The 24,843-nt window shown below is 50.7% G+C and overlaps 9 protein-coding genes across 9 annotated transcripts; 7 read left to right on the forward strand and 2 right to left on the reverse strand.

The window, feature by feature from the left end:
• Nucleotides 1–1,409: 1,409 nt before the first annotated feature.
• On the forward strand, nucleotides 1,410–2,518 carry M431DRAFT_476 (hypothetical protein; the record flags this gene model as incomplete). The annotated part of the gene is made up of 2 exons (XM_024915461.1): nucleotides 1,410–2,083; nucleotides 2,140–2,518. 2 exons carry the CDS (start codon nucleotides 1,410–1,412, stop codon nucleotides 2,516–2,518), a joined length of 1,053 nt encoding a protein of 350 aa, XP_024780083.1.
• A 2,030-nt stretch (nucleotides 2,519–4,548) lies between these two features.
• On the forward strand, nucleotides 4,549–7,048 carry M431DRAFT_71907 (hypothetical protein; the record flags this gene model as incomplete). Its single annotated transcript, XM_024921963.1, has 3 exons — nucleotides 4,549–5,201; nucleotides 5,273–6,079; nucleotides 6,166–7,048. The coding sequence occupies 3 exons, from the start codon at nucleotides 4,549–4,551 to the stop codon at nucleotides 7,046–7,048; spliced, it is 2,343 nt and encodes a 780-aa protein (XP_024780084.1).
• A 5,036-nt stretch (nucleotides 7,049–12,084) lies between these two features.
• M431DRAFT_502545 (hypothetical protein) lies at nucleotides 12,085–12,817 on the forward strand. Its single transcript, XM_024918167.1, has 3 exons — nucleotides 12,085–12,154; nucleotides 12,218–12,329; nucleotides 12,397–12,817. Exons 1-3 carry the CDS (start codon nucleotides 12,144–12,146, stop codon nucleotides 12,595–12,597), a joined length of 324 nt encoding a protein of 107 aa, XP_024780085.1. The 5' UTR covers nucleotides 12,085–12,143; the 3' UTR covers nucleotides 12,598–12,817.
• On the forward strand, nucleotides 12,798–13,931 carry M431DRAFT_502549 (hypothetical protein). Its single transcript, XM_024918168.1, has 6 exons — nucleotides 12,798–12,985; nucleotides 13,068–13,249; nucleotides 13,304–13,462; nucleotides 13,537–13,630; nucleotides 13,722–13,791; nucleotides 13,868–13,931. The coding sequence occupies exons 1-6, from the start codon at nucleotides 12,927–12,929 to the stop codon at nucleotides 13,883–13,885; spliced, it is 582 nt and encodes a 193-aa protein (XP_024780086.1). The 5' UTR covers nucleotides 12,798–12,926; the 3' UTR covers nucleotides 13,886–13,931.
• Nucleotides 13,932–14,925: 994 nt separating this feature from the next.
• M431DRAFT_476906 (hypothetical protein) lies at nucleotides 14,926–15,636 on the forward strand (the record flags this gene model as incomplete). The annotated part of the gene is made up of 2 exons (XM_024915514.1): nucleotides 14,926–15,457; nucleotides 15,536–15,636. 2 exons carry the CDS (start codon nucleotides 14,926–14,928, stop codon nucleotides 15,634–15,636), a joined length of 633 nt encoding a protein of 210 aa, XP_024780087.1.
• A 662-nt stretch (nucleotides 15,637–16,298) lies between these two features.
• On the forward strand, nucleotides 16,299–18,520 carry M431DRAFT_514873 (hypothetical protein). The gene is made up of 4 exons (XM_024920256.1): nucleotides 16,299–17,026; nucleotides 17,142–17,146; nucleotides 17,723–17,816; nucleotides 17,894–18,520. Exons 1-4 carry the CDS (start codon nucleotides 16,464–16,466, stop codon nucleotides 18,195–18,197), a joined length of 966 nt encoding a protein of 321 aa, XP_024780088.1. The 5' UTR covers nucleotides 16,299–16,463; the 3' UTR covers nucleotides 18,198–18,520.
• Nucleotides 18,258–19,314, reverse strand: M431DRAFT_72768 (hypothetical protein; the record flags this gene model as incomplete). Its single annotated transcript, XM_024922066.1, has 2 exons — nucleotides 18,258–19,101; nucleotides 19,169–19,314. The coding sequence occupies 2 exons, from the start codon at nucleotides 19,312–19,314 to the stop codon at nucleotides 18,258–18,260; spliced, it is 990 nt and encodes a 329-aa protein (XP_024780089.1).
• Nucleotides 19,315–21,999: 2,685 nt separating this feature from the next.
• Nucleotides 22,000–23,175, forward strand: M431DRAFT_72220 (hypothetical protein; the record flags this gene model as incomplete). Its single annotated transcript, XM_024921996.1, has 2 exons — nucleotides 22,000–22,061; nucleotides 22,146–23,175. 2 exons carry the CDS (start codon nucleotides 22,000–22,002, stop codon nucleotides 23,173–23,175), a joined length of 1,092 nt encoding a protein of 363 aa, XP_024780090.1.
• A 119-nt stretch (nucleotides 23,176–23,294) lies between these two features.
• Nucleotides 23,295–24,707, reverse strand: M431DRAFT_103873 (hypothetical protein). The gene has a single exon (XM_024911533.1). The coding sequence runs from the start codon at nucleotides 24,536–24,538 to the stop codon at nucleotides 23,576–23,578; it is 963 nt and encodes a 320-aa protein (XP_024780091.1). The 5' UTR covers nucleotides 24,539–24,707; the 3' UTR covers nucleotides 23,295–23,575.
• Between the last annotated feature and the right edge of the window lie 136 nt (nucleotides 24,708–24,843).

Genomic DNA, 24,843 nt, shown 5'->3' on the forward strand with positions numbered 1-24,843 from the left:
GAAAATAAAGAAAGAAGCACCCTCTGGTGTCTTCCCAACATGGGTCCACCTGCATGGAGAGACACTGACCGGCAGAAAGGGAAGCAAATCCCGTGTCTCAGATAGCAGTGACCATAATGGATTCTTTCTTTACTACAAAATACGGAGAACAACCGATTACCTGCTTTCTCGCCCGTCGTCGTGGGCCATGGAACAGTCTAAAGGAAAATTGGATCTCGGTGACCCAGGACCAATTGGCTATTGCTGCTGCTGCTCTGCCCTGAATCTTATGAATTTATTTTTTCCTGATGATCTTATTCTACGTTAAACGTCATTCGCGACCAAACAGCAACTGAAGCAGTGACCAGTCCGGATATTATCAGCTGAGCGCTACAAAAGGGATTCTTGTCCTCCTTTGGCTCTTTTAGGAGGGTTCCGCCTCAAACTCGTATCGCCCCATCAATGTGTATACAGCTTTACCTTTGACCGGCTTATAGCTGATTTCTAAGGTCTGTGGATCAGTCATGATCGGGGGGGGGCGAAGAACAGCACAGCTTTTCCCTTCAAAGTACTCCATTCGCCGACCTCACAGATGGGGTATGCCACCCTCCCCACCACCTTCTATGCCATTTTTTTCACTTTTAATACATTGTATCACAATGTTCAAAACCCTACAAGTAATTGGAAAGTCAAAAAATGGTACGGAGTCTCTGGTTTCCTTTACCCCTTGCTCATAAGTCTTGCCCTGCAGCCCAGTAGAGCGCCGATGCTCCACTCAAAAGCGGCAACGGGAAGCAAGGGGGAAGTTAGCACCCATCGGATGGCGATTGAGATGGCTGCTCTCCCAGAAAACTGAAGGGAGCTGCCTCAAGCTGGGGTTCTTATTATGAAGATGGCAGCATCCCTCTTCGTCTTGTGTTCCCTGAGATCTCGATGGCATTTCATTCATTCACGTCATAGACTTCAGCAGCCACAAGACCATGATTATTCGAAGATCATCGCTCGCTATTATAGCGACCACCGTTGCTGTATCCGCGGCCACAATTCTACCTATCAGCACAGGCCAGCAACATGACACCAATTTGCTGAGCTCTCGTGTCAATCCACACCCCGATTCGATTCATCTGCCTCTGTGTGCTGTGAGTAACCCCGATGCTTACTATCCAAATCAAATCGCCTTTGATGCTGCAAAGGCTAACTCGGCTCCAACCACTTGAAGCTGAATTGCTTCACTGCTACCTGTTCAGGGCTTGATTTATCATGTATATGCAAGAGCTTGGCTCAACAGTCTCAAAGTTTCTCCTGCTTTCAGGCATCATGCAACTTCTCCGAGAGCCTAAGTACGTGTGTTGTCTTGCCCATAAACATCAGGGCCTCCTTTCTGCACTTCTTCGTGGTTCAATGAAGGCTTACAGTGGATAAAAGCTACCATGAATCTCACACAAACGGTGTGCGGTACCCCAGCGCGGGACCGATCTGGTCAGTTCAAGACGATGAATCTTGCTTTTAGCGCTGTAACTCTTATGATAGCGGGTATCCGCTTCATATCCAAATATCTCTTCAGCATCAGGCAGGGTTTTGGACCTGATGATTGGACCTTGCTGGCAGCAGGATTTATCGGCATTCCTTGCATCGCGTTCAACATTTTAGGACTGAGTAGCCATGGTTTGGGGAAAGATATCTGGACATTAACTCCAGGTGACGCTGCCTCTTTCGCTCGGTGGTTCCTAGCCATGGAAGTTCTCTACGTGGTCATTATGACCATTGTGAAGATCAGTTTATCGCTCTTTTATCTTGACTTGTTTCCGGGGACGAACTTCCGCAGAGTGGTTTGGGGTACCATCATATTCAATATCGCTTCTGGTCTCAGCTTTGTTATTGGAAGCCTCGTACAGTGCGTACCAATGAGCTTGACGTGGGAGCAATTTAGCGATTCTTCACACGGGCACTGCATCGACATGAATTCGTTCGGGTGGGCAAACGCAGCTGTCAATGTTGCAACGGATCTATGGCTTATAGTCATTCCTCTATTCCAGTTATACAAGCTCGACACTCAGTGGAGAAGGAAGCTAAGTGCTGCTATCATGTTTATGACGGGAGTGATGTGCGACCAGTCTTTCCCCCGCCTAAATAAGCCATATACTAACTTTGTATCATCAGAGCGACCATTGTTTCCCTCCTCAGATTCCAGTCGCTAGTCCACTTCGCCAACACGGCGAACCCAACCTGGGACCACTGGAGCATCGCCTGGTGGTCGACCATCGAAGTCAACATAAGCATTATTTGCACATGCATTCCTTCTATACGGCTGATCCTAGCGCACATATTTCCGCGCGCCATTGGCTCCAGCCTTGGGCTACCCCCCATGACAGAGGAATCTTGGATTGGCGAGAAAATGTCCAGCCCAAATCCATTGGATATAGAGCAGTTGGAACTATGCAACAATCGAAGCATAGACGGAGTTTCAAAGACAAGCGAGTCTATCCAGCGAGCCGAGGGGGTTTTAGAGATGGTGGCACATCCAGCTATTATCCAATGAACGACAGCTCATGGCTAAAAATCACAAAGATGGACATAGTGATGGGATTTCACAACATACGGCGGGAAAAAAAAAACTCTATTACGGGCAACAGCTTTCACGGGCAACAGATGCTTACAGTCGCCCATTTTCGGAAAATAAAGGTAAGGAGGGAGGAAAAGGGGCCTGCTACCGTCTGGCCGACAGAGCAGGTCCGATGTAATAACGGCTACACACACATGTCACCAACAGAGATGAGTATCAGATGTGTTTTGAATTTTACCATGGATCGTTGGTTAGAACGCAGAGGAATGAGCTAAATTGTCATACCACCATGGGGCTGCCTCGATGGAGACACTCTCTTCATCTCTTACGACCTTTTTTTTTTCTTGTATACCTTTTCTGTCATTCACCGTCACAGCTACATTTTACCCCCTTCATCATGTACAGGCGGCTTTAGAGAGAACACAAAAAAGTCATATGTCTTACTTTGCAGCATCCGGACCCTCATACCGGTCAGCGGCAAAGCCGTATCTTTCTGTCCAGTAGAACGTGAGCTTCACGAATCCGGGAGCTGACTTTGTGGTGGCTATCCACATCCCCCACAGCTCAATGCAAGGGCGAGTGAACACTGCCCAACATCACCCGCATAGCCAAGCCAGCTCAACAGTGCTCCTTGGTGGCCTATTGGATGCGGGAGGAACTGAGAGCTGGTAGGATGACAGGATCAAGCATTGGACAGGTCAGGCCGCAACCAGGCAGTCCAGCCGAGACATTCGATGTGATTGCTGCAGCTTTTCCCCGGGTATCGTACCAGTCATATGCCTACACATGACAACGCACCGCAGACGCGGCTGAGCTGCAGTTCCATGACCGCGTCCTTGAGGTTTCAGCTTGATGCCGCTCCGTGCTATTGTCGTTGCTAGTGCTCCGTGCCGGTGGTCGTCTTGTCAACGCTACTGCGGGCTAAGGCAGGTCTTGAGCCGGAACCTAGGAGGAAGCCCCCGTCAAAGCTAGAATAGTAGATGGTGGACACCTCCCGATATCACGGCTGCCCGACCCGACAGGGACGCTCCAAGTACGCACACACTTGCATCAGGACATGCGCACCATGCACACATTTTGCTATATGGCGCCCAATAGACGATGCAGCTTCAAAGTGCTGATTCTGACACCAACAAATGCAAGACCTTGAGCCACATATTGGTGGTAATCCGGTCAGCCTGTACCAGTGAAAGAGAGTGAATGAGTAAAGGGGCTTCCAACTACTAACAAAGAAAGTTCGCCCCCCTTACATTGAAGGCTGCCATGACACACCCGAACGGACTTACATAATCAGAAACAGCTCTAGTACCAGCTGGGAAAGGTGCCAGACTGGCAGCTTCCACACGACGCGCCATCCACGACAAGGGAAAGGACCGGCTCAGCCGCAATGACATGTGCTTGTTATTGCAAGTGCGTCAACGCTGTGCTGTGCACTCTACACTGAACTGGACCATCATCACCACAGGCCTCCTCCGTGCCCTCACATCCCCCCCCCCCCCCCCAGCATCGCATCAGACGGCAAACACGCCGCTGTTGCACCGCTTTCCGGCCTCTTCTCTCCCCAACACGCCTGATTGCCCCTCCATCTGTGCGGAATTCCTTCATTTGAGTGATGCAATAATCTCGTCTTTCGCTTCTCCTGCACTCCTTCTACTGACTGATTCGTTACTGTCTCTCCATTTTCTCGCTTCTCGCCTCTCCCTTCTCCAGCCAACTCGGAGCGCCTGCATCGTCGCCAATCGTCCGTCTTCTTCTTGCCTCGTGTCTCGCTTGGTCCTCTTTTCCTGTGCCACCCTTGTACCAAGAGCTTGTGAAACATCAGCACCGCTCTAGTCCCGAGCCTACATCATCAGGAGCAAGGCTGAGCATCCCGCTGTCACCGCCACAGACGAAAGGACAGCTTCCAGAACGGCACATACCTATCGACGGGCCACGCTTTATTATACGTATCGTTTTAATCTCATCGAAAAAAGGAGACAGTTTCTCGAGGTATCCGCTGCTTTACCATGCGTGGATACCGCTCCGGGACGACGGGCTACGAACGCCTGGCACAGGCAGATCTCAGCGACGATTCCGACACCGACCTTCTTGCCGAATCGACCGCATCTCTCCAACCCTTATCCGCACCACCATATACTCCTATATCTCAGCCTCGCCACCGCTCGAGCGTTACCAGCCCCAAGCTTGGTCCCTCAAGGCCCAAGTTTCGTCGCCGTCTGGGGAGCAATGGTGGCGTGGACATCAAGGCTATCAATGCCCGACTTGAACGATGGGCCGAAGAAATTGCGGCCAAGTTCAAGCGCAAGGGTAGACATAGCTTAGGAGAGGAAGAGCGGCTAGAGATTCATCACTCCGTCTTTCAGCCCCCGGAGGGCGTACGACCAATATCTGCCGAGGCTCTCGCCGAGCCGCAGGTCACTAGCATGACCAAGGCACAGTTCGATGCTGTCATCGAAAGCGTGCGGCAAGCAATTCGACAGGAAGTTCATCCCAGTATGATCTCGCAAGGAAGCTCTGGCAGCTACTTTGCTCGCAATCCGGATGGAAAGATTGTCGGCGTGTTTAAGCCCAAGGACGAGGAGCCATACGCAGCAGGAAACCCCAAATGGAACAAATGGATACATCGCAATTTGTTTCCTTGCTTCTTTGGGCGAGCTTGGTAAGTCTAATTCACCACGGAAACACGGTACACTGCTTCAAATACTGACGGTGCCCCTTTTAAAATGACAGCCTTATCCCCAATCTCTCATATGTTAGCGAGGCGGCAGCCTATGTGCTCGATCATCAACTACGGACGCATTTAGTTCCATATACTGATGTGGTGTGGCTGTCATCCAAGTCTTTCCATTATCCCTATTGGGACCGGCGAAGTTTTCAGAAAAAGAAGAAGCCTCTTCCTGCTAAACCCGGCAGTTTCCAAGTCTTCCTCAAGGGGTTTAAGGATGCCAATGTCTTTCTACGAGAGAATCCTTGGCCGGATCAGTATTGGGCAGGCTTTCGCTCAAACGAAGCCAATCGACAAAAGAAGAAGCGCTGGGCCGATAACTGTCGGCCTTCTGCTTCTGCATCCGCCGATGATGCAGCCTCCAGTGATGAGGAAGAGGGCCAGCATGGCGATGAACGAGGAGACGCATCCCCAGCACCCAACAAATTCGTATGGACGGAAAAGTTGAAGCAGTCTTTCCGAGAAGAACTGGAGAAACTCGTTATTCTAGACTACATCATGAGGAATACCGATCGTGGCCTCGACAACTGGATGGTCAAAGTGGACTGGGAGACGAACACGGTATCGCTGGCGTCAGATCCTATCCAAATTAACATGGAACCCGTTACGGAGGAAGATGAAGAAGAGGCCAATGTTAGACCAATAGATGCCTCAGAGATGCCACCTCAACCTACCCGAGCATCGTATCCCTACAAGCGCCAGAAGCCGATGAAGGCGTCTTCTCCCCGCAGAAAACCCGAACCAAATATGTCAATCGGCGCCATTGACAACTCGCTCTCGTGGCCATGGAAGCATCCAGATGCTTGGCGAAGGTGAGTCGTTTCCCAAGTGCAGATATTCCATCTATACCAAGGGCTCGTGATGAAGCGTCATATCTAACAGATTGTGAAATTTTTAGTTTCCCCTTTGGCTGGCTATTCCTTCCTGTCGACCTCATCGGCCGACCATTCTCGCAAAAGACACGAGACCACTTCCTACCGCTTCTCACATCAACAGCATGGTGGAGCGAGACACAAATGGCCCTTAAAAAGGTCTTTCAAATGGACGAAGACTTCAAGGAGCGCATGTTTGCCAAGCAGATTGCCGTCATGAAGGGCCAAGCCTGGAATGTGGTGGAGGCGCTCAAGACTCCTGATCATGGTCCCCTGGAGTTGACTCGCCGGGCAAAGGTCTGTGTATGGGATGATTACGTTGATGTGCCTGTTGCTGTGCCCATGAGGATGACTTCCTCGGAGATGCGCCGCAGCACCACCCAGCGGCAGTCGCTTGATGAAGCTGATATTACTGGCTTTGCCCCGACCAGCCGCGTTCCTGTTGACGATCTTCTTGGCCTTGCCTCAGCACCCGCTGAAATGCCCCGGTCTGGTAGATTCGACACGGCGAGTCCGCCTGATGATCCCTTCCTGGGCCCTGACGAGTCGTCTGGAGCTCCTGTGCCAACCAGACCAACGATGGAATCTCAGTCGCAGCCCAGTAGAGGTTTCCAAGGCCCGTCCCGCGCTCTCAACATATACGAGCCCGAGCGCCATCAGCCCCAGAACCAGAATCAGAACCAAAAGCATCAGCGGCGGTACTCGTATGCCACCCCTGCAACGCGGCAGCACAGCAATAGTATAGCTCAGCAGCTCTATAGGGACATCTCTTACGGGGCTGATGATGACGACTTGGAAGGGGATCTCGGCTACGCCGCCGCGGAAGGACAGATGGGTCATCAACGAAAGGTCATTGTGGAGCGTCTCGAAGCTGTGAAAAGCAGGAACCCCGTTTTCACATGGTGTTAAACGTGGTAGGTCAGCACTAAAAGCGATGATCCATGTTTTGTTGCACAGGCTTTCTTATTACATCACCAAGGGGTGTTTTGGGGGCTGGAATTTGGAATTTGTACAAAAATGCATGTCTGGTGCTGACGGGTTATGGGGGGCGCTTTTCTCCTGGCATATATATCTTTCGTAATTGTGCTCTGTACGAGTACCAGGAGTCCGCAATAAGAACTGCTTTGGAATATTTTGAATCCGCTGTGTCAGCATTCTTCTCGTGTTGTATCACTTTGCCCCGAGGTGAGTTTGGTGAATTTGATGCATCCCGGCGGCTGCTATACGGGCACGTTGTTTCATTACGCGCGGTAGCCATTGCTGCGGGACGGTGTGAAACACGAGGCCCTTGTCAGAGAATTGCGGCCGCGTTTGTTCTCTCGTGTTTCGTACCTGAATGTCGGAAGTGAGAGCAGAAAGTGGATATCAGATCAGACAAGGGTGACATCCCGCACAATCAGCACGATACCTCGTCATTTGTATTTATTCCTGGAACCACGGGGTCGGTCAATGTATGCTTTGTAATGGCCAAAGTGAGACTGAATCAAATCGTCACTGTTATCCTTGTATCAATTTCGATCGCCGATTACCATTCCCGGGGACCTGTGGTACACTTGCTGATTCTGCCCTGGCCATGGGAGATTTCCAAAGTTTCGCAAGAGCTTACAGAACGCGTATGCCATTTCCGCACAGATGTCATAATGCTTAGTTGCCTGCAGGCGTCTTCAGAAAATGGGTTGACATGGGTGATCAGAGGCAAACACGACGGGCAACACCGCTCCTGTCAAAAGCCCATACCCCATAGTTCATCGGCCACTATTGGCCAACAGGGGAAAGCCCATCAGCTTTGTTTAGTCACCGACTCTATCCAGGTATGGGCACCAGATTAGATTATAACGGGAAGAGGTAAGGATACGACCGCGGGTGGCGGAGCAGTCGGAGTCATAAGCGCAATCTATCGTGTTATGAGCTCTGCGCACCAAAATTGTGTGAAGCAATTCTGGAGTACAGTGTAATCAATGAGGTATTTTAGTGCCGTTTTCAGTCCGGTTAAATTGTTACTCGTTGGTAATGGGAAAGACGAATCCAGCCGTCAGATCCAGGCACGGAGGTCGGCCCCGGTGTCGTCTCCGTGTGCTTATGAAACTCCATTTTCCGTCCGTTCGCAGGCTTCAGCGGCCGCATCACGGGCAGGGCTTCGTGAACTTTTGGCATAGCCAACAGTAGTTGATAAACCCTGGTGAGTTGCCCGAGTGTAGTGAGAAACAAACCACGACCGTTGGTATTAATACTAGTTGCCCAGCTTCAAGTTCACCGCTTCCGTAAAGCGAAAAGAAGGGGAAGAGAGAAGAAGACGATCCCGACATTCTGGTTCAACGTCCCGACAACTCGGGTCGGCAAAAAGGGGCTAGGACAGGGACACCCCTGCCACAGTTCCGCCCACGGCTCCATACATTCGCAACCAAAGCTAATGTCAGAAGCGGTCCGCAGCGTTCAGGGGACATGAATCATGCCCTATTACTTTCTTTGAAGAGCTAGCATTGCCCTCTATTTTCCCCTCTTGTTGCCCAATTGCTGTCAAACACGGCTGTTCGGTCGATAAGGCTGGCTGCTGCAGGAGGCTTCTTATGCGGAAGAACAGCTGACCAGGATGAAACAAGGCGAAAAGAGAGGGTGTTAAGTCGATCACTGCCCATTGTGAAAACAATTAATTGGTGTTGCTTAAACCATCTTTCTGCTCATTTCGCAGCAGCAAACTAGCATGCGTAGAGAACAAAGTAACAGTTTCTTCTGTTTCGAGCCAAGTTGTTGATAGCCCGGCTACAACGTTTGATATGTGGCGTAAATCCATTGTGTCAAATTATATGATGCCAGACATAGCTGACGAATAGTAGATTTCCTGATCAGGGCATCATTTGATGGATCCGCTTGTACAAATTCAATGGCGGTATCCATGGAATTATGTGTGCATGGCCGCGATAACCTGGTCAAATCCGCTCTTTGTCGGCCTGTGCAACGCTTGTTTGACATGCCTCCTCCCTGTAGCCCCATGGAGGAGTATGTAAACCAGCATCTCTCATGCCCATCATACGTAACGTCTGCGGGCTTTCCGGGCCTAGGACGAGCTCGAACTCAACATGGGCACGGCAAAAAGGCTAAGCTGAGACAGAGTGGATTCACAGCTAATACACAAAGACCACAAAGACCGGCCGTATTCATCACAGTCTCCCTTTTTCTTTCTTTTGGCTAAAAGATCGGCTTCCCTGAACTCTCACTAGTCGACTACGCAGCCCGTATTTGTACGACATATGTGGCGTCTGGCTGTCGCTGTCCTAGCCTGTCGTGACATGGGGGCCAGGGCAGCCCCGGCCATTGTTGAGCCCCTCATGCCTGCTGAGCTCAGTGGCATCTGCTGCATCTGCTGCCCAGCGCTGATTCAGAATTTCCAGGATATGTCGTGTTAATGCCGCTCTGGGCAGTCGTGCTCCACGGGCCTGGACGTGTGCACAGCCGACAATTTCCCCTCTACATGGGATGGCCGCGCATCCCTTTTGCATCCTTTCCGGAGCAAAACAGCAGTTGTGTTCGCAGAGGTAAGCCAATAAGCCGCGGCTCTGCACCCGAAGTTCCATGTGGCTCGTCAACCGGTGGGACATCTGGTCCCGTCGCCAATCGCTAGCGGATGACAACTGTTCAGATGCAAAAAGCAAAAAAAAGAAAGAAAAAAAAAAAAAAGAAGAAGCTTGCTTATCTGGCAAACTCCACCCCTTGCTTCTCGTCTGGCCCAACTCTTACCAACACGATCTGCGGTCGCTTCAGATGGCCTCGCTGGATCAAGATCCCGAGCCTGGGAGCCCAAAGGATGGTGCCAACGTGGCAATGGCCTTTGGAGGTTTCAGCAAGGCTAAAGTTGGCGTGTCATGAGCGGTGAGAAGCTGCCGGTTGAGGGGAGCCGCTGTCATTGCAACGCTCGACAAAGGCTTGCCCGCAGTTACATATGCGCGTGGTGACTATTCAGGCGAACTCGCTGTCACACTTCGGCTTGGCCCATCAGCAAGCAATTGTCATGGCCGTCATTTTGTGGACCGGTACCATAAAAAGTCAAGCCCCCTTTCCGGGAGCCCGTCGTGTCTTTTTGTTTTGGTGACTGATTGTCCGGTACAAGCACTGCTAGCACATGCATATGGACAAGTAGACAAGTAGGTGGGCATGTGCTACCCTACCTCCCCTGCCCTCTCACCAAGCTGTCGGTTTTACCAAGCGGGAGAACTCCGTACGGAGCGCTTGGAACTTTCAACACACACCAATAAAAAGAGTATGAGAGAGAGAGAAGTAGTTTCTTCTCCGCTTCGGAGCAAAGAGTGCTAGTATACCAGTTGATGTTTCGCCCAACCAATCACTATTGAAAACAGACGAACGACTCGGATTAAAAAAAAATTAGGCGTTATGAGTTCCATGCTAAGAACAAAACATGAGTAGCAGTAATAGCAAGTCCTTTAGTTATCATTTTGGTATCAGAATGATATCCCTTAATGAGGAAAGCCCGTGGTGTCGTGGAACAGAATCTAGAACGTTTCGTCTGAAGGCGTACTAACCGAGGGCGAGAACAAGAAGAAAAAAGAATTGGATGGTTTGTTTGATCGCTGCCCAAGGGATGGAATACAGTAGCTCTTACCATGTTGAGCTACCGGCATTGGTCGCCACAATCTTGCAGTATTCCTAGGTAGGGAGCCAGCTGTATGTAGTAGCACAATGTACTTTGTACTCCGTAATTTTTATCGAGACGATGGAGTGGCATTTGCATCTACCAGGATTTAGGATAGCGTCGATGATGGTCCTTGATCCATGATCCATGATCCACGGCCTGTCGAGCATCCATGAAATGTGGATAGATGGGTAAGACGCCTTCTTTTCGAGTGGTTATTGTTCCACAGCTCTTTGGAAGGGATGGGCTTAGATAGACGTAGATGTGCGCCCCGAGATGTACTAGTACCACAACTCTTGTTGCTAGTTGTTACCCGTATGATAGCATTATTAGTAGTAGTAGCCGTACTCCGTACCGCTACCCTGACGCCTCCCGCTCCGCCAACAAGGTGTGCACGTCCTCCCAGCTTTCCAGCATAAGCGGTAAGAGGCTTCTGGGTTTCAGGTACAGATTTGGTAATTCCCTGGTAGTATAATTGGAACGGAACGACGCTCCTTGAAGTCTCGCCTATTCTCAGCATGCGAGGGTCAGATTTCTGCCTTGCCACGCCTCGTCAAAAGCATCTAGACTCCGATATGCTTGTACACGGCGGTTCGGTACTGCAGCAGGCTTGGGCAGCGAGGCAGTTGTCCCGTTGCGCTGGCACCAGCAAGCAAGATCCAGTGGAAATGTCGCAACTCCCACTTAGGCCGTGATGTTATATGCAGCCCCAGAGTCCTAGACATTCTCAGCCAGCCTCCCCGTACGTCATTTGCAGATACGCTAGCTTAACCTTGACGCTTCTGCATTGTACCCCTGACAGACCTAGGCCTCCAGGAATGAGGTAGCACAAACTGTTGGTGAGCGCTCTCGTGTGCTGCTCACGCAGGAAGGATCGGCAGCTGCTCTGAGAGAGAGAGACGCAAAAAGGCTTCAGCTGGTTAATGCAGGCAGATGCAATATACCTGCTCCACTGTTTCCGGTCAAGGAGAAGGGACACGTCTTTCTCCCTCTCTCCAAATGGTCAGTTTGGTCACGATACCAGTATGCCTAATGCCTCTTTTAGTCCGACTACGACACTGTAGGAGCCTTCCCGGTGCAAGAGGGGCTCTTTCAACGCCCGGACTGGGGCCACGCTTTCGTGTACCACATGACTCCTTAAGCCTGAACAGCGTCTCATCGAAGACCATATGGTGATTGTATCAGTCGATCCGGCATATAGCACCATACAAAAGACGGTCGAATACCAGCCAATCTATTGTCTCCAACAGCAAGCGCGGATCGTATCTCCAAATCGAACTGCCTTCTCGTCGAACAAAAGAAAAGATAAAAATATAAAAAAAACCCCGGAAGGAGAAAAGGATAATCCGTGGACAGAAAATGGACGCAGAGTACGAGATGGCCCTAGGCAGCAGGCTTCAACGGTCAAAACGGCCGCTAACACCTCTTGGTAGGGATGGCACCGTTCCTCTTGACGAGACTTATGCAGAGACGGTCAACCACTACGGTCGAATCTTCCAGCAGCATGCTTTGGCCAGCAAGACATACTTTGCGCCGATCGATGAAGTATGTTGTTCGGTATCCAACACTAATCCATACTTGGCCCTCGTTCCCTAACAGGGTGGTGAAATAGGAAGAAATAGCGCGATTGGGAGAAATGCACTCTATGCTCGGCACCGTTTTCGATAACAGATTGATATTCCCCCCCGTCAGCAAGCCTGGGAAAATACTCGAATGCGGATTTGGAGCAGCAGATTGGGCTGTCGATGTTGCTGAACATTATCCAGATGCAGAGGTGCGTGCTCAAGTCTGCTATTTTGACCCATTTCTGTGAGGGGGGCAGCGAGCCCAAGGCTGGAAACATCGACTGCAACGTCAAGGTGAAAAAAAAAACCAAAACATCTTCCTTGTCTGATTGAATTTCCTTCGCATGTTACTGGGTGCGTTGTTGATGACGTGAAGGTCGAAGGCTGTGTCTCGGAGGGATATCGTCACGCGGCTGTCATGGTTGATTATGTAGAACATTGCAGATGCGTCGAATACCCTCAATCGTCAGGTCATCTGCCCAACCATGGGTAGATAATCTTTGGAGAGAACGTTCACATCGATAGTAGAGGTGAGCTAACAGAATAGCAGGTCGTGGGATTGGACATCAGCCCGCATATGATTCCTGAAGTGCTGCCCGATAATCTGGACCTTCAGGTCGACGATCTGAATGGAGAGTGAGTAATGTTTTATGTTCCCACCTCTACCTCTTTTTTGGCAGCCAAGAAATCATCAGCTGAAGACTCTGTAATGTCTTAGGTTCACGTTTCCATCCAATTACTTCGATGTCGTACACAGCCAGATGATGGCAGGCGGAATCCATGCAACACGTTGGCCAAGCTATCTGCGGGACATGTACCGCGTCCTTCAACCAGGTGGCTGGTGTCAACTGGTCGAGATATATTTCAATGCTCAGTCGGACAATGGGACGCTGTCGGCAGGTGTGTAGGCCCATTGCCAGGCTGCAGATGAGCTATGCTTGCTGAACCAAGTAGACCACGCACTTTCGAGATGGTCAAGCGGATACCTTGACGCGATGCATCCTCAAAAGGACCCACGAGCGGCCCTGCGTCTTAAGGAATGGATGAGGAGTGCAGGCTTCACGGACATTGAATCGCGCCTTCTGACACTTCCCATGTGTCCATGGCCAACTGGTATGTCAATGATAGAAACTGCCCAGATCGCTGAGAGGCAGCAAGAGAGCAGGATTTGACATGACTGGCTGCAGATCCCCGCGACAAGCAAATTGGTGCCTTGAACGTCAGCAACGTGAGTCAGTTGCTCTATTCAACGGGCCTGTATCCATTCACACAGATGCGAGGGTGAGTCCCGCCGCTGCTTTCTCCTGACGAAGGCGTCAATGCCAACTAGACGTAAAGGGTCAAATGTTGACATCATTTTGGGGGACTGCAGTATGCCAGCGGAGGACTTTCAGCTCTTGGTGGCTCAAGCGAGAAATGAGGCCAACAATCCTTCATACAGGGTGAGAAAATTTCCAACCTCAGGCGTCTCTACTAGGAGCAATTTGGCTGACCGAGAACTCGGCAAATCGCGCGCAGGCCTATTTCCCTCTGTAAGTCAAAATCAAACGTTCCTCGACGCCGAGATGCGGGACGCTGGCGGCTTACCCATGACAAATGCAGATATGTGTTTATCGGACGAAAACCGCACCCATGATAGATTGACCAGGGCTATGGTCACACTGTGCGATTGGCGAATGAGGGATGGATCAGGAACCCAGCACGGCTGGAGGCGAGTGCCTGGTTTGGGGCAGACATCAAGATGGGAAAGGCTCCATAACCAGGGATCCATGCCGGGAGAGGCATGCAATGCGTCTTGAGGGACAGGATGTTTCAACGCTAATCATCGAAGCCAGGACGGCTGCGGATTCATCGATGACTAGTACGGACGATGGAGAATGGAAGAGATGGTGGAAAGTTGCAAGGGAGAAATGGAGATGCGAAAATTATAAAATTGGGAGAAAGAAAAAGAAGACGAGGGTGAGGGAATGGAAAGGGGAGAGGGAGATTGACGAGGCGGTTGAAAGAAGGTTTTGAGGGGTGGATCTGGGGAAGGAAGGTGGCGCCTTAGCATCTGGTTCCTGCCTCAGCAATAAGCGTCAGATCTTTCTCCGCCCGTCGGCAGGCACTGACTTACCATTAAGGCAGCTGCGCCTATGTGTGCATGAATCAGTCTGTGTGCCTTTCCAGGGGCCTGCAACGGAGCTTTGTTGGTTGGGAGGGCAAAAGAACAGCATCTCATCTGTCAACTTACCCAGGTAACGCATGGGGGATGGGAATCTTTGACCAGATCAATCAACGTCTTTTACTACCTGCTGCTCTATTGCTCCCAGCTTCCAACAGGTGAAATCGTATCCGTGGATCTTTATTCAGGGTGCGTCGGTCGTGCTGTGTGCTGTACACATCTTTGGACAGCTGAATGTGTCCGTTGAGAAGTTGCAGGTAACAGCTGCCCAGGATCCTGGTTCGGTCCAGGGCTTCTTTTTTCCTTATCTGCAACTGTCATCTTCTGGTGCTACTGATAATCTTTCACCTAGGTGATTGGTGATTGTACCAATCTATGAATTTCCCTGTGCCCACCTAGGTAGGTATTTCACATGTCTCATCAAAGGATCAAAGGGAACACTGACTGCCGGGGTATTGCACAGCTCGATGCCATTTTCAAATCCGTTTCTGTTTTTTTCCAAAGTTCTGCTTCAAAGCTGACCCGAAGAAATACGCACACGGGAGGGAGGGAGGGGAAAGAAAAGGCACGCGTTGTTTTGGCGTTGACCCTACCAATTCAGGGGCCCAGAAAGCGAGGATATGATACAATACGCACGGCAGGACAACACCCGTCTACAGACTATGGATACGGTTCTATCACCGTAAAACCTGCCAATCCCATTCTTCACCAGGCCGGTTTCAGTTTAACCTCGCTACCAATGCCGCGGGATTCATCAGACGCGAGCACCTGGGAGCGAGTAGGAAGCGAAGCCGCTGTTGGTCAAGCATCCGAACCAGGAGCGGCAAGCGACAACTCAAGCACGATATCCCAGGGCGAGCACGTCCGTTTCCTGAATCCACTCGTGCGCAACATTTCTCCTTTGGGAGGGGCGTCAGGCCGCAAAGAGGGCCTTGGTCTGTCAGGTATGTCTGGAGTGTGTTTCGTGCTGCTCCGGGCTCTTTTCTGGAGCAGCATACGCATTCATGCCTAACAAGCTGCAGGCAGACCAACGCAGCAAGGCACGATTTTGGACAAGTACCGCCTCAGCACGGCACACGAACTAGGTAGCACTGCTAGCATTGCCAGGGACTCCGTGCTCTAAGTTGCAAGGGGGTTAGCAGCAGCACGAAAATTAGTTCGGCCTCGCCATATTTTCCTGCCAGAGATCTCCCTTGGGCAGGTCGCAATGACTACAGCGCCGATTGGAATCCTCTCAGAGTCGACCAAAGGCCAAGACGCCACTCTTGACGGGGCTGAGGGTGGCAGGAGTAGGTTTCATGGGCACTGATGATGTGGTTAGAATACCACCTTACTTGTACATGCAGGGTCATCATCCTACCAGGTCCACAGCCAGGGACTTTATGCAGATAATATGCCCTGTAACGTTATGTATACAGACCAGACTGTCAGGGCCGCAGGAGGATTTCGATCCAATGGAAGCCAACTGTTGTGTCCGGGGCAGTTCTTCTCTCCGATCGAAAGCCCCCTTGATCATGTGCCAATCGAGTTGCTAGTGGTAACTTGGCGTTGCATTGGCAATAAATTAAATCTGGACAGGGCAGATCCTAAGCGCGGAAGCCGATGTTCACCAACGCCAAGGCATGTGCAGAGGTGGGAACGGACAAGTGTAATTGTACGATACAGCATACGGCTGCTTACTATCGGCTTGCCAAATATGCTTGCTGGTGAGTTGTATGCCTTGGCCTCGATGGTTCTACTGTAAGTTGCTTTTTTGGACGGACTTGGCTGTAAATTATTGAGGGGGGCCCATTGATCGAGCCTACCCTGTAGCTTCAGACTAAATCGAGCAAGCTCTATTTTTTAGCACCATTGGCAAGCTCCCCTCATGCTTGTATTGATTCATTTCTCTGTCAATTCCATCACCCGCTTTTGCCTCTTTCACGATTCCCTTCTCCCAGCAGTAACCCAATGGCAGCCTTAAAGTCATCAATGCCTCTTCTGGCAGCCCTTCGATGCTCGCGACAAGCTCCGCTGCGTTTCTCACGGACGCAATGCCTCGCCAAGTCGCCTCGATTCTACTCAGCAGACGCTGACGCTCCTCCGCCATTACTCCAAAAGCTGAAAGGCGACCTCAAGACGGCCATGCGAGCCAAAGATGCCCCCAGGCTATCCGTGCTTCGAGCCATCATGTCCGCGAACCTCAATGCCTCCAAGACGACCTCCCCGATCCGCACCGATGTCCAGCTGGTCGCCCTGATCCGAAAGCTCCAGAAGAGCGCACAGGATGCCGTCGCGGATGCTCAGGCAGCGGGGCGAGACGACTTGGTACAGAAGGAGAATGAGCAAATCTCCATCTTGGACGAGTACATTGCAGGGAGCGGCGTCCAGACTCTGGGAGAGGCTGAGATCAAGGCTCTGATCAGCCAAGCCATTGAAGCTGTCAATGCTGCTGGCAAGGGAGGCAAGTCTCTCATGGGAGAGGTGATGAAGCGCGTCAACGCTGCTTTGGAAGGCAAAGATGTGGACAAGAAGTCGGTTGCGGCATTGGTCAAGGAGCTGACCAGCCAGTAAGAAAATGCGGATATAAACCCGTCTGTGTATTTCTATGTACAATAGCAATGTCAACGATAACGATGGGAAGGATAGTGAAGGTTTGAAAAAAGGAATACACTTGTAAATTAAAAACGGAATCATCCTCTCAACTGTTTTATGGGTATCGGGAATAGAAAATTGGAATACAACATGTGAATAGCGAGACCGAAAAATAAACTGATAGTTCACAGTGACATATCAACAGAGGTTGGAGAGCGTAGTAAATTCTAGCCACCGAATGGTATAAAGTTAAGGATGCCTCTTTTCGCTCTGTATCCTAAAAATGCGTAATGATTATCAGAAAAGGAATGAAAGCATTTGAGAAGCATGCGACGATATTTTATTTCACATCGACAAAACGATGCGGAACTTATATATTCGTCCGGTCCGGAAGACTATCCATCTTTGGGGCTAAGCTATCGACGCCAGCCTCACGTGGCGGGCTGTATGGAGGAGTCACAAAGGGCGTACAGGTCGGGAAATCTACAGTATATAATGCTATGAGTCACGCCTAACCATCTCGGATTAAAAGACAGGACATTCTATCATTTTTAATTTGCAAACTACTGTATAATTCATTCTTTCTTTTGCTGCCTCTCTATAACTCATTTACCGCCTACATACAATGCCTCGAGAGCTCATTTCCTCCGGGTCCAAGTTTGAGGGCGAAATTGGTTACTCCCGAGCTGTCGTCGTCGACGACTTTGTATTTGTATCGGGAACCACTGGGTACGATGCATCGCTTTGACGGTTCATGTTCGCAGCTCTTTAAAGTAACTTGAAAAATAACCAATGATCGCTTGCAGTTACGACTATGCTACTGGCGAAATCTCTGAGGATGTCGTCCAACAGACTGAACAGACAATGATCAATATTGACAAGGCCCTGAAGGACGCCGGCTCCTCCGTGTCCGAAGTTGTTCGTGTACGCTATATTCTTCCAGATCGTTCCCAGTTCCCTCTCGTTTGGCCGGTGTTGAGAAAGTGGTTTGGCAATGTACGGCCGGCGGCGACAATGGTGCAGAGTTCCCTCATGGTTGATGAGATGAAGATTGAAATCGAAGTGACAGCAAAGAAGGGATCGAGTAATGATGTATCTAGTTCCGCATAGGAGAATCTTGTCGTCGTCTTCGTCTTCGAGGGTTTTGTCTAGAAAATAAATGGGTGGAACTTAATAGGCCAAAGGCGCAACAACGGTCCCGCCAACAAATGCGCATGCAATTGTAATCATGCTAGACAGCGATAGCAGTGACATGCCGCTGATGCCATGCCCAGATGTGCAGCCGCCGGCCATTCGCGATCCAATGGCCATAAGCGCACCTCCGGCCATTGCATACAACGGTGGTGCCTCAAACACAGGAGCGTTGGCCAGTGAAGGCACAGCCTGAAGCAATCCCCAAGCCCCCGCCGTCACACCGCTGGCGAAGAGAATGCTGTTATATGACATGGGTTTCGTATTGGGTTCTGCGCCTTTAATCACCCACCAGAAGTAGTTTCCGAACTCTTCATAGGCGGTAGAGATGCCTATCATGGACCTTCTGGTGATGATTGAGAAGACCTGTGAGAGGCCAATGATGAATCCGCCTGCTGTGCCGAGGACCTTGGCTCCAGGGAACTTGGGAGTATAGATTGTCGTTACGGCGAGGATTGAGAGACATACAGCCTCGAAGAGAAACAAAGTGACACCTCTACTTAGACCAAGTTGGTCGTTTGCAGTCACTGTTATCGGAGTAACGTTTGCTTTTTCTTTGTTTTGCTTGACCATCTTGGAAAGAAGCCCAGTCCACAAGAGGCCACCGAGTATGGCTCCGTTCAGGGCATGGAAGCCGGTATGGACACCAGCTGCCAGTTGAGGATACAGAGTTCCTGGGCACGAGCCTGACAAGGCCATACCGGCACCGAGGAGAGTGCCGCCGATGAGGTTGCCGTCGTATCTAGAGAAGAGACCTATCGGTGAGGAACTCCTGGGCTTAAGTTTCACGTAGTCGAGACGCTCTGCAATAGCATATGTGGCTCTTTGGTTACCACCGATTAGCTCTGCGTACGGGAAGCCTCATAGAGGCATTTTATGGGGTTACCCACGCGCTGGTTGCAGTTGCGGCCAGAAACGCCTGTGCCATGTGGAAGTTTTCCCACTTCATCTGGGCGATGACTATGGCAGGATTGTGAAATGAAGCAGCCATCATGGCCGCCCCAAAGGCAGCACCAGATAGGAACGTCGTTGCCATTGTTGAAACGCTCCAAGATGGTTTAGGATACCACAACCTAGAAGCGAAGAAAGGAAACGTCTCTTGGTAGTAGAGTTCAATAGTAAATGATGGGGCACTAGAGGTCTCAAACGGCTAGGAGATGCTATCTCAAATATAGTAAAGGTATTAATAATGATAGCAAGGTATGCAAGGAGGCTCGGGGAACGACACGTATAGCCCCTACGTTATTAGTCGTGGGCGATCATATAATCCTCGACGGGTCGTCGGGCACTACTTGGAAGACTCTGGGGAAGCCTGCACTCGGGCTTCTCACACTACGAGTGAGACTTCCATTATGAGCAAACACTCCCTTGCCATGACACCTCACAGCCTGTATCAGTCACCGGAGCCCTGATCAAGAAGGAGACGACTATACGAAAGAGTCGCCGACAAGTTTTGTTTTAGTGGACCCCCTGTCATTGGCCACGATCGCCGAGACCCCGAAATCGACGGACCGGAGGCTGGAGGCGCAATTCTCGGCGACCATGGCGTGCGTGGCGTGTACGGCGGGATTTAGCGAGGCGGGTGAGCCAGCTTAACCAGTTCAACGGTTGGAATAGTATCATTTTAATTCTTTTCAGCATGGCTTATTGCTTAAATTGCACATAGGACTCAGCTCGCTAGCCGTTGGACCCCGGTGAGAATCATGGACGGATTGGTAGAGTGGAGGCTGCATTGTTGCCTTCATCTCTATATGAATTAGACCATTATGCAGTGCGATACTGGTTAAAATTAGCCAGAGGACTCACATTGGCTCTGCGACTTGATCACAAACAATCGGTGAAAGGTCAGAGAACGCTGTGGGCGCGAGCCACACCGAGAGAAGGGTATCGCCGACATATAGAGGGAAAGGGAGATGACTGCGCTCTGCATTTCGTGTCTGCACTTGGACAATGTGTACGAGTAATGGCCATAGCACTCAAGCACGTCGGCGACCAACATGATCACTAATTTTCAACTTGGCGAAAGCTTTGACTGTAGCGGATGATCGTCTTGGGATGCCCGTAAGGGGGCCTTGTTCCCAGAGTCTGACAGAAACTAGGTACTAAATTAGCTTCAACAGGTCGGAGATTTTGTCCTAGCTCTAAGCGTCGGTGAGCATAGAAATACCCACTCGGGCTTTAACAATTGCAAATGTTAAACGCGTTGAAACATGCAGCCACTGCCACTCCAGAGGCCATGTCGGCTTCGTATCAAACGGCGTACATATATCAGCGCGGGACTCGGAGGGAAGCGGCTTGATAGGCGATGAGCACGAAGGAGAAGCTTCACTCGGGCATGGTTTGCCGTACAGAGATACGCCTATGTAGAGCATCTCCGTTAGCCGTCTGAGTTGTCTCGACGAGAGATCCTGCTCCCCGAGTGCCGACCTGAACTCAAAAGATTCAACCTCACCCTTTGGATGACGGTTCTCGGTAGTTCATATGCACTAAGGAGACGGCAGGGATACCTCGCAAGGGTCATCCTACCCGGGTTCTATCCAGAGTTTATTAGAGGCTGCATCTCCCACGGGCATGCACAGTGTATCACGGGGGACAGCATTTCCTGTGGCTCCAATTGTCAGGCTCGGGAACTAAACAAAACGTACTGCTTACCGGCTGTCAGAGAAGCGTTCCCGGAGAGCGCCGATGCCGGACGCCTCTCCGGTGAACCGAGCCGAAATGGAGGGCCCGCGGCTCTCCAGTTCCCAAAGGCGCGGGCTTTGGCCCGTTGAACCCGTCCTCTTCTTCCGGAGCGGCGGTGGTTGACTTTGTCGATCTCACGCTTCAGGAGATGTACATTCAGCCAATCACTGTAACGCAGCCTTTGATGTGTGGGGATTTGTCGATACGAGCAAAATTTCTCGTTATTCCCGGGGCTTGAATGAAGGATGCAGTATAGCTTTGCAATACGATGGAGAGATGACTTTGATGGTTTGGGGGACACGCGTTCGAGGGACAGAGGAGGAGCAGTCAACAGCTACGCCTACGAGATACAGATAACAAGGTACGTATCGCATGGAGAACCTTAGGTAATCAGTTGCCACTGTCTGCTAAGATATACGTCTTTGCAATTGTATAGTTAAAAGAAGGACGAGATTCATGGATGATCAATGCGATCCGTCTTCTTTCTGCAACTTGGGACAAGATGGTGTACGGATTTTCATGTAAGATGCCTACAGACAGGCGGAGGGTTCCAATGCAGAAATTTGAGTATGTACCCCAGGAATTGATCAATCAGAAAGTTTCTCGGCACCAATCGGCCGATGATCGCAGTTGAATTTTCAATTACCGCTCCAATCGAATATCAAGCAAGCAATAGGGACGCATAGATGAAGATTGAACTCTTCTTGATGGCTGAGGATGACAAATGCAGCGAAATTGTAACCGAGGTCAACGCGGTGAGTCGTGGCGGGGTTGATGTCATAATAGGCAATTTGCTACTGTTTAGGTGCTGGTATAAGTGAGTGAGCCCTCAAGGGGAAATTGTTCCCGCCCATTCGCCTGGCTATAAAGTTGTCAAGGTGTACACTATATGAGCACTGTATTTCTTGTGCTAGGGAGAGTCAATTGAATTTCGCGACGATTTGCTTATACCCATTAGTTTTCAAGAGAAAGAGAAGAGAGAAAGAGAAGAGAGAAAAGACTCAGTTTGAATCTCGCGCGAATAAACACAACCCCCACCATGCCGCGAGTTCTCACTTTAAAGCAAATCGAAGGCGGTAAGCCTGGAGAAGTCTACTATCCGTGAGTTTCAAACACCCTCTTCATCAATTCATTCAATCCCACCAGTCCAAGATATCAAAGGCTTATCGTTTTCATTCATCATAGCATCCAAATCAAAGAGGTTCCCAAGCCTACTCCAGGGCCTGGTCAGCTCCTCGTCCGCATCTCCGCTGCGGCCCTCAACCACAGAGACCTCTTCATCCGCCGCCACCAATACCCTGCCATCTCCTTCACCTCACCACTATTTGCCGACGGCTATGGAACCGTCGTCGAGGTCGGGCCCAACGTCACTCGCAAGGAATTGCTCCACAAGCCTGTGCTGTTGACGCCCATGCGAGGATGGGAATCCAGCCCTGCCGGACCCGAAGACCCCCGCAAGTTTGCCGTCATTGGATCCAGCAAGATCACAGAGGCTGGAACCGGGCAAGATTACATCGTCGTGCCCGAAGACGAGGTTGAGCCGGCTCCGGAGCACCTTTCGCCGGGCGAGGGTGCCGCGTTGCCGCTCGTGGGACTCACGGGATGGAGAGCGCTGGTGACCAAGAGCGGCGCCGCCTTTCCGGGCAGCAACATCCTGGTGACAGGAATCGGTGGTGGCGTTGCACTCTCTGTTCTCCAGTTTGCCGTTGCCTTTGGAAGCAATGTTTACGTCTCATCTAGCGATCCAGTCAAGCTTGAGCAGGCCAAGGCTCTGGGCGCAAAAGGAGGCATCAACTACAGGAACGAAGCGTGGGAAAAGGACTTGGCTGCTCTTCTACCCAAAGACCGCCCTTATCTCGACGCCGTAATTGATGGCGCTGGCGGCAAGCTCGTCTCCAAGACTGTCCGCCTCCTTAAGCCTGGCGGTGTCATCTCCCAGTACGGCATGACGGTGTCCCCCAAGATGGACTGGCTGATGCAGGCTGTGCTGGCCAACGTGGAGCTCAAGGGCACTACAATGGGATCAAAGCAGGAATTCAAGGACATGGTTGCGTTTGTCAAGGAAAAGAAGATTAAGCCGGTTATTAGCAAGACGATTAAGGGCCTTGGGAACCTTGACGCTCTCAACGAGTTGTTCCAAGAAATGGACGAAGGAAAGCAGTTTGGCAAGCTAGTAGTTGAGTTTGATTCCGAGGCCGCCTCTCCAAAGCTGTAAGTGAGCCCGGGGATGCAAAAGACGATGAAAGATGGGAAGACGGAAAAGGCTGACAGCAGATGAAGAGAGGGCTAGAGGTAAGGAGGGAGGAAACGTGGGAATTCAATAAGACAAAGTCACGACCATTATAATAAACCATATGATGAAACCTAGGTACATCTTGAACAAATATCTTTGTATTATACACTCAAATCTGTAGTATGACGCACTATACAGAGGCCATATTCACACTGCCTTATCAGTGTCTACAAGCTTAGAAGAACGAGGCGCTCCTGTTGTAATGGTCCTTGTTAAATGTCCCATGGATATTATTGCAGGTTCTTTTTCTTTCTCCCTAAACAAATAAACAAACGCTCCTAACCGTCCCAACACCTGGTGTATCAAAGCTAGGCTAGCCACCTTACTCAGAGCTCTTCTTCCGCTTCTTTTTGGGTCTGTCCTCTTCTGGCGGCACGAATTCTGCTGCTCGCTCCTTTGCCCTATCGTCCTTTGCCTGCTTCTGCTTCTCCTTGCGGTCGCTGAGCGCCGCCCTGTCCTTGGCCTCCTTACTGAGGAAGTACTCGCCACTCTCAATCTGCTTATCGACCTTGCTCTTCTCAGGCGCTGGCGGGAATGGCGTGTAGACCTTCTTGGTCTTGTCTGTAACCTTGAGAGGCACCCGTCTCTTGCTCAATGTCTTCTTCTTGAAGTTTGGCAGGAAGCGGTCCCAGCTTTCGTTGGCCAGCTCAGGATCCTTGGCAAGCTCACGCTTGATCATGAGCTCCTTGATGTGGTAGATAGGATGGATGTTGTTCATGCAGTCCTCAATCACTCTCCGCAGCTCTTTTAGGCCCTTGTAAGGCCCCATGGCCGACACTGTGTTGCCGTGGACGAGGATATAGGTCTCCGTCAGAAGCTCAAGTGCCTTGAGCGTAGAGCCATTGGGTCCCAATATTCGCTGACGGCGCTTAACGAATCGCTCCTTGTTTCGCACCAGGTTTCGGATCTTGATGATGTCGCACGCGACGCCGTCGTCTAGGATCTTGACGGCCTGGGGAGCGGGGACGCTTCGTGCCAACAGCTTGATGAGGTCACGCGCGTTCAAGATTGCTGCAGGATCAAATGTTTTTCTCGTTGTTTTGACTGTCATTGAACCCTCTACGAGATCCAATGTGCAGGCAATGCCGTGCTTCTCCAGCGCCTTGGTAATTAACGGCCATGCTTCTTTCAGATAGACTTCGCGGTACTTGGGGAACAGCGTGACGAATGATGACTCCTCGGTGAATGTGCCGCCTGCATTGTCCTTTGCAGTGAAGGTATCAATCTTCCACTTGTCGATATCGTCGGTATCCCAGGGCTTTTCTTTCTTGTGTGTGGACGGCATCGTGCTTGGATGTCAAGTTGGATGTGTGTGGCTACTCGTTCGATTGGGTTGCGTTTGGGACGCAATTTAATACAGTGCTATACTGCAGCACTATACTGGATGCGCTTTGCGATATATGGATGTATGGTGAAGTTTGTGAAATGGAAATGTAGAGGATTGGCTGTCAGAGAAATGATGGATTCTCTGCTTCCAAAAAATTTGGCGGCCTTGCATGGGCTATCGATAAGATAAAGAAATGGTGGATCTCCAATACGGCACTAGATTGCTTTGGTCATAGTGCCTGGCCAATGGTGGCAGCAAGATGC

This window comes from Trichoderma harzianum (assembly GCF_003025095.1).
Source record: "Trichoderma harzianum CBS 226.95 unplaced genomic scaffold M431scaffold_1, whole genome shotgun sequence".
Classification (NCBI taxonomy): domain Eukaryota; kingdom Fungi; phylum Ascomycota; class Sordariomycetes; order Hypocreales; family Hypocreaceae; genus Trichoderma; species Trichoderma harzianum.